The sequence below is a fragment of the Genypterus blacodes genome, unplaced genomic scaffold, assembly GCF_046128005.1.
Source record: "Genypterus blacodes isolate CSIRO-AG114 ecotype Tasmania unplaced genomic scaffold, CSIRO-AGI_Gbla_v1 ptg000128l_1, whole genome shotgun sequence".
In the NCBI taxonomy this organism is placed as follows: Eukaryota; Metazoa; Chordata; class Actinopteri; order Ophidiiformes; family Ophidiidae; genus Genypterus; species Genypterus blacodes.
Window position 1 is genome coordinate 1,787,231 of NW_027466930.1, and position 8,410 is coordinate 1,795,640.

The 8,410-nt window shown below is 40.6% G+C and overlaps 1 protein-coding gene across 1 annotated transcript; it reads right to left on the bottom strand.

Annotated features, from left to right (window-relative positions):
• Nucleotides 1–136: 136 nt before the first annotated feature.
• guf1 (GTP binding elongation factor GUF1) lies at nt 137–6,235 on the bottom strand. The gene is made up of 17 exons (XM_076162710.1): nt 5,860–6,235; nt 5,573–5,684; nt 4,942–5,090; nt 4,743–4,823; nt 4,589–4,666; nt 4,423–4,506; nt 4,281–4,345; nt 3,977–4,180; nt 3,619–3,758; nt 3,411–3,534; nt 2,779–2,911; nt 2,084–2,227; nt 1,860–1,993; nt 1,383–1,484; nt 733–852; nt 598–634; nt 137–494 (listed from the first exon to the last, which is right to left on the bottom strand). Exons 1-17 carry the CDS (start codon nt 6,049–6,051, stop codon nt 360–362), a joined length of 2,034 nt encoding a protein of 677 aa, XP_076018825.1. The 5' UTR covers nt 6,052–6,235; the 3' UTR covers nt 137–359.
• Nucleotides 6,236–8,410: the final 2,175 nt, after the last annotated feature.

Here is an 8,410-nt window from a genome sequence, read left to right on the forward strand (position 1 = left end):
CTTTTCCACTATTACTAAATATTGCTTATTGTTGACTGATACTGTACAAAATATAAATAAATATAAGGCAACTGAGTTCAAAAAATGAATGTGAATCACCACAACACGCAGATGTATTGATTTAACCTTCAAAACGATTTATTTATTGGTTCATAAATATGGAACTGAGCACATTGTATCTTTATTCTTCACTTGACATATAATTCATTTAATGTAACAGAGTGATTAAATTACATCATTGCTACTATTACAGTTTGCACCAAGGGCAACTTTATTATTTAGAACTCACAGCCTCAAAACAAAGACATGTTGAGCACTAACTGTACATTTTATAATAATTTAATAACAAGAATACCTGCCTATTTATTCTTTCTCCTCAGAACATTGATGAAGGTATCTTTAGGGACTTCCACATTGCCGATGCGCCGCATCTTTTTTTTACCCTCTGCCTGTTTCTTGAGTAGCTTCATCTTCCGTGTTATGTCACCTCCATACTAAGAAGACGAAATAAAAGAAAAAAGACAAAGTTAGTTCTCAGGTTTTGTGGTACATTTCTGGACTCACAACAAAAATGAGGAACACAAAACATTTACTTACACATTTTGCGAGCACATTCTTCCTGTACGCCTTTATTCTGAAAGAGGCACATATTCATATCATGTTCCTATTCACTGTAGACTGAAACATGAATCCATGCATAAACTTTGACCTCAGTCCATATTTCGTACTTACGTTTCTCTTGCAATCACCTTGCTCCCAATGGCCGCTTGTACAGCAATTTCAAACATCTGCCTTGGTATGGAGTCTTGGAGCTGCTCACACATGGCTTTGCCTGCACTGTATGCCCGGTCTCTGTGATGAAAAAACAGGAGTAACTCAACCAAAAACACAAACTACAAGAAGATTGCCAGAAAGTAGAAAAGTTTGAATGGGAACAGACTCATCAAGGTCACTGAAGGGCCACATTCCTGAGCCCTTCAGCGAGGAAGTAAATCGAGCAAGGCACTAACTGATCTGGAGATCAACCTTAATATGACCTGCTTTGCTGTAAATGCAATGCCTTTTAGAAAACAATAGACTGCAGCTGTGCTCGGCCAGACTCCAAGGCCTGCGGTATAAATGGTAAGAGAGCGTCCATCGGTGGTGAAGCACAACGCCCTTCAATTACCCAGGACAGCGTTGGCTTTGGTGAGTACATTAAGTACAAATTTACCGTTGGTCAAGTTTTGCCTACGTCTTACTCTTCTGTCCTTGTCGCAAATTGAATGAAGTCCTTGTCTAGTGTGTGGAGTCATTGCAATAGATAATGTTAACACTGTTGCCAAAGGCCTTGTCTTTAAATGGTATCCTGAGTGTTGAATACGTTTGATGATTCAACTTGCCTGTGTACAATTGTGGTGAGTTCTTCCACAGGTCGCCCATTAAGAAGAAAGTCCATCTTTATCAAATCAGCAGTTTGGTAGCCAGCATTCTCATAATCAAAGCTGTGGGAAGATATAATTATAAACATTTGAATGTGCCAAAAGTTTAATATTGGGTGTAAAATAACATTTAGTATTCATAAATCTTTTATCTGACATCTAAAAATTGTGAACGACTGAGCAAAGAAGGAAAACGATTGAACTGGACTGTGTATCTTGGTTTATCTGATTCCCTGACATTTAAGTCCCTGAGCTATTTATCCACTGAAACTGACTTTGGTAAACTGCATTTTTATTCCATTAATGCATAGAAAAATATTTGTTGAATACAATATTCAAAGCTTCTGCAAAAGAGCAGGATGATAATAATAATAATCACACCGCAAATTCATTATTTGTGAATTACTCTATGGTTGCAAAGCACAAGCTGCTTCCTACCTGGCATACCCAGAAGACATTGATTTGAGGAGGTCATAGAAATCTACAACAATTTCATTTAAAGGGAAGAGAAACTTCATCATAACACGTTGGTCATCAATGTACGCCATGTTCTTCTGGACGGCTCTGCGGTCCTGTAGAAACACAAAGTCTTGGTTTTATCAACTGCATCAACAATCTATGAAGAGCTGCTATTAGGAACATGAATAAAGGGGAGATCTTACCAAGCAGAGACTCATGATCTTGCCAGTGAAGCTGTCTGGAGCAAGAATGGTGCCCAACACCATGGGCTCCAAATACTCAGACACAACCGATCTGTCAGGGAACTGAGCGGGATTCACAATGGTGATCTCCTCCCTGCCGTGCTCCTGGAATGACAGGCAGATGGAATTGGTAGAGCTTTCCAAAAGCTTTCATAGTTTCAGGGATAGGGATTTAATTCAATACTAATGGAATGCCCACAGTACAAACTCACAGCCTTGAAATGCCCGGGATGGCAGGTGAAAAGATTTTGTCAGGTCAAAGTATTGATTTCCTTCACAGGAAAGCAATAACAGTCTCGCAAACTCAAGTTTCAGTATACAGAGTTTTCTATTAGTTTAAAAAAAGATGGTTAGAATTTAACTTATTTATTATTTTACACGCAGTAATTTAGTGAACAAACACTAGAAATGTTTACAAGAAAACTCATCATCCATCAGGGAATGAAACTGGCTGTGCCGCTGGAACACCTTGTGACAATTGTCCTCTAAGTAGCTCCTTTCACTTTGCCAGAATGCATGCCAGCGACACGAGCACAAGCTGAAAACACTCATTTATCATCAAATTTCCAAGTCAGTCTAAACTTTTCCTCACTGCTGAAATGACTGCAGGAGTCCAGCTCTACCTTAAGAAATATGTGAGCAGGAACGGCTCTTACCTTAATGAGTTTGGCTGAGGAGAGGACGGCCTTGTAGGGCACCGTGGGCGCTGTTACGATAACTGACGCATTGTATTCCTGCTCCAGCCTCTGATTGAACACTTCCATGTGAAGAAGACCCAGGAAGCCAAGTCTGCACAGCGACAGGTTCAACAGACTTCACAATTGATAACCATGTTTTTAATTACAAAGAGGCAGTTTAGGGACTAACTCCTGTCCCCAGTGCACTTCTTCCTCTCCCAACTAAGCTACAGTAGTGGAATCAAATTTGCATTGACTGGAATGAAAATACGACCTGCATTGGTAATTGAATAAAGTGTATAAAACAAACTGGCAATAAACTCTTACTTGGCTGTGCATCTTGGCAAGATACACCAAAAGAATAATGATTAACAAGGTAAGATGAAAATACATCATAGGAATCAAAGACATTTATCAAAAAGTGGGGAGCTGTTCTGCAGCAGCAAATCACTCAGGGAAGTCTTGGATTGTAGATTCTGGTATGTACACAAACTTTCCAACACCACTAGCGTTCTTGCAAATGCATACATTGTTTTCTATTCACTGCAACATGAGCATATGATGAATATTGATGACTGTATTTAAATTCAACCTGAGGGAGTTCTCCTTACCTCCAGCCTGCTCCTAGAGCCATGCTGCTGTCTCTCTGCAATGTGACACTGGAGTCATTCAGCGTCAGCCTCTCAATGGCACTGCGGAGGCCCACGTATTCTGACTGGTCCATGGGATACATACCTGAGGGAAAAGAGTGCACACATATCTCATGTCTCTCAGTCACGATATCTGAAAAAGCAATCAAAGCAATGACGACCCCCTTACCAGCAAAGACCATGGGTTTGGCACGTTTGAACCCTGGAAGTGGATCCACTGGGCGCTGATGGAGATACAGCGTGTCACCAATCTGAGCCTCCTTCACATCCTTCATCCCTGCTACCATGTAACCCACTTGGCCTGCATACCTACACATCACACCAACTCAGGCGGTTACACTACATGCAATGAGGACAATCATCTCTCCATGAACAGCTGAACAATTAGATTCAGAGTGTATGGATATATTACATTACAAATGCCAATTTATAGAGAAGGAATTTGGTCCTCTTTGAATCATTAAACATATAACTGTGAATAAGTTGAGATACCAAAAGGAGATTAGATCAGGATAAACGTCACGTACAGCCTCTGTGTTGGGTGCTCATGTGGCCGCAGTAGCCCCAGCTCGTTGACCTCGTAGGTTTTGCCGAGGTGGGCTGACACAATCTTGTCCCCTTTTTTGACTTGGCCTCCAAACACGGCGATGTTGGTCACCACTCCTCTGTAGTGGTCGAAATTGGAATCAAACACCAGAGCTTTAAATGGATCATCGACCGAAGCCATGGGCCTGAGAATGTGAAGAAAGCAACAACAAAGAAATGTCAAATTCATGTATCAAAGTCAAACATCTCTCACAGAAGAAATGAAAAACCACTGAGTGAACTTACGGTGGAATTCTGCTCACAACCTCTTGGAGAACTGTTTCAACATTTGTTCCGAGTTTAGCTGAAATCTGAAAGAGATGAAGAGACATTTCTCAGAAACGTTCTACTGTACCACAAAAAGAGGCTCGGGTGTGCTCCAACTCACCCGAATGCATTCTTCCCGGGGAATATCGAACACCTTTTCGATCTGTGCCTCCACTCTGTCAGGATCAGCATTTTTCAAATCAATCTATAGGAGAACATGACAGACTGGAATCACTCGCCAGACAATCAGACATCATAACACCAAACAAGAAAACATCTGAATGTACCTTGTTGATGACAGGGATGATCGCGAGCTGAGCTTCAAAAGCCAAGTAGAAGTTTGCCATCGTCTGTGCTTGAATTCCCTTAACATTGATCAAATATTAGCGGTTACATTGTGCAGAGATGCGTGTAAGAAAGACGGTGAATCTGTTTAAGTACCTGATTGGCATCCACAATCAACAGAACTCCCTGGCATGCAGAAATTGATCGAGACACCTCATAACTGAAGTCAACGTGACCCTGGGGACAAGGAAAAGCAATTGATTAACAAAACAGAATTTGCAACACGGGAGCTGTGCAATATCTGTTCAAAACAATTCCAAACACTCCACCCAACTTCAGATAGTCAGTGACTTACTGGGGTGTCGATGAGGTTCAGCAGATACTGCTGCCCCTGGTGGTTGTAAAACAAGGAGGCTGTCTGGGCTTTCACCGTTATCCCCCTCTCTCGCTCCACCTGAAGCTTGTCCAGCACCTGCTTGTTCTTCTCAGTCTTTGCTATGGCACCTGTGACATTTAAAAAGTCTTACCTCAGCCTTATTCGTGTGATTTAAAGTTATTGGCGGTTTACTCAGAACAGTAAATCTGTCTATTTTGATCCACAACATTAATCCAAACACTTTTTTTTTGCCTATTTGAGTGAGAAAGGAAAAGATTCAGACACCAAAAACTACAACTATTTGGATAACAAGAGTCACAGATCACAAACTAATTCCAATGGTTATTTATTTTAATGTTATGTTGTTCATTGGTCTTGTGTGTTGATCGTAGACAGAACTCTGAAGAAGGCTGAGTTTGTTTACATCAATCAAGAGTCTAAACTATGATCAGTCTGGCTACAAATGCAGAATGTGGGAACAACAGCGGTTACAGTACAGTTCTGTTACAACTCTGTGATAAAGCCTACATCCACTTGTCTTTTCACTTTCACATAGCTACACATGTACAAGCTTTCCCACTGTATCCTTTCTACTGAACATGCATCATACCTGTAATCTCCAGCAGCCTGTCAGCCAGAGTGCTTTTTCCGTGATCAATATGAGCGATGATGGAGAAATTCCTGATTCTTTCCACAGGGAACTTGGACATATCAACAGTGTCCTTCAAAACAAAAGGAGAGAATTCCACAAATTATGAACTGCTTTGTCTATTTGTGAATGACATGTTACGACTTTATGGACACATAAGTTTGGTTTCTTTTTTTATGTGCTAGTTTGAGCTCCTGGTTTGTTTTGGTGGACTTGTGAGTGTAGCAGTTGAGCTCATTGTTATTTACCTTGTCCCTTTGTGTGCTGTACATTGTGGAGAAGCTGGAGAACACAGGCAGCCTTTTCATCCAGCGGTGTCTTAACACTGTCACGCTATGAATCATATTTGCATTTTGTATCTTTCTTCTGTACGCTTTGAACTGTAAAAGGCGTCTAACCATCGGCGTGTCGCACCACCTTCCGACCAGAGAGAGCGACATGTTTACGAATCAATGTTAGAAGACGTTAACTGTTGTCGGAAAGAACTTGAAGGCTGTACTGTCAAGACATCAGTCAACGATTTAATGTAGCACATAAAGTGACTGTCAAAAAGATGCAGAAAACACGAAAAGTCCTAGAAGAATCCTGAGTCCATGAGCCGCTACAGCGCTGCCATTTTGGGGTGACAGGTTAACCGCAACGACTTCTGGGAAATGTAGTTGAATCAAATCAAATCGGAGATGACAAAATAAACAAGAAAAATGATACTCTAACTTCCGATGTCAACCGTTCGAAAAGAGATGACAAAAATAGGATGACAATTAAGATCGAATTTACCCTGACGTCTGCTGCAATTACAGTAATTTGATTTTTAAAAGACGCTTTTATTTAAACCAATTGCAAAAGGCAGAATTTAATTTATTGACAGTCTTTAATTTGTCAGTGTAACAATTATGTTTGGTTTACAATATTGACCTGGGGGCTGATATGACACAATAATTAATGAGATGATAACAACGTGTTCACAAACTGTACAGAACTCACAAGTGAATTCATTATAACGTATGGTGTGTAAGAAATTATTATCCATGTTCCACTGGCCTAGATTACTAACTATTTCAATTAAGCAAATATAGTGAAACGGTTTTGAAAGCGGAAACATTCTGTTGTAATAAAAAAGAACACCTGGCCACGACCACTTAAAATTCAGATTCAGAGTCACAGCCACAGTAATTAATGTAGGCTGCCATCCGTCGCCCCCACGCCTCTTCTGTTGAACATGTTTTGTTCCAGTGAAATCCTACTTCATTGATCATTGGAGCACAGTACATCTCCTATAATCGCTCACCTCATAAGCACACACGCTGTTAGATGAAAACATGAATAGTTTATACAGTTTATTATACAGTTTTGGCAAAGGGCAACACAAAGACATCAAGTGGAATGTATCATCTTGTCGTATCATAATCTTTGGAAATGCCTAGACAGCCAGAAGTCCCGCCTACTGAACCTGTCAGATGATGGGTAAAAATGGGTCCAGGCTGGTTACTATGACAACGAAGCTGCCTCATGTACAAGAATAGATCACTGCTTCTCTCCCCCTGCAACCAGAGATTAAGCCTTTATTATCTTACATAGGTATCAAAACAATTTGGTCTCAAGTAGAGACACGTGGTTTACATTTTATAGATTTCTTGTCGCTTAGTTTTTAGAATTATAATTTGAGAGGGAGGTCCAAATCATGTACCGTTAAGTCCACAATGTTCCTTTGTGGGCTTGATGCAAGCTGTTCCCAGGGTGATTCTACATGAGCGCAGAGGCATTTCTTGCGTTATTGCATTGCAATCAAACAAATCACATTAAGATGTAAGGGCTCTATGTCACTGTCTCATTTGAAGCAGTGGCTTGAAGGCTTTTCTTTGTTTAAGCAGCATCAGATCAGATTGTAAAACGGAGGATCATGGGAGAAACATGTAGACTTCTTGCTCCAATCTACCGTTGAAATAAATTCTAATGATATTCATGATCATCTCAGGATCATGATGGTATGATGATTGCAGACATCATGGCAGCTCTTCCAACCAGCAGATACCTCACATCCATCAGTATTGATTTCTGTCAGGTTACAGTCTTGGGGCGGGGGGGGGGGGGGGGGTATGAATAGGGAATAGCTGTGGAGCTTTGAGGAGCTGGAGCTTACACTGGGTTTGTACAGCCGTTCAGTGGTAGAGAGCAGGCCAGGAAATTAAACCTCAGTGAGCTTTGCACACAGTGCCACGCAGTTTTCATGGGATCTACCAGGCCAGTCATAATGTTAGTCACTGGCAGCCTGGGACGATGCTTGACAGCTTTAAAATCACATCCACCCTTGCTGAAAAAGGAGAATAACTGCTAAACCTCTTCACTCATGGCTCCTATGATTTTACTGTGCAGTTGCAGAGTGGAGTTTTGGTTGTGTTAAACGTTATATGTTATGCACAGCTACTGTAAAACTTAAATGCCATAATAAAATCTCTGACCAAATATAGTAATGACCACAGAAACACACATACATCCATGAACATGGCATTTATGACCATGAATGCAGGCTAGTTTGTAACAAGAGGGAATTTAAACTCCAACATTTTACTTTTCTTCAGTCAACAACTTGTTCACTTGTTCGGTCACACCTGAACACTGGAATGTTCGGAATACCATCTTACAAACATGGAACTGATATCAGGAAATTAATTATTGTTTTTATTGGACGGTAATTGGAATACTGCTTGAATGTCATTGCAGCATTGTGATTGTAATTTGGCAAGGGGAAATCTTCTGTAACTTTATCTTTTTTCCCTAAAAAATACAATCCTAAAAAAT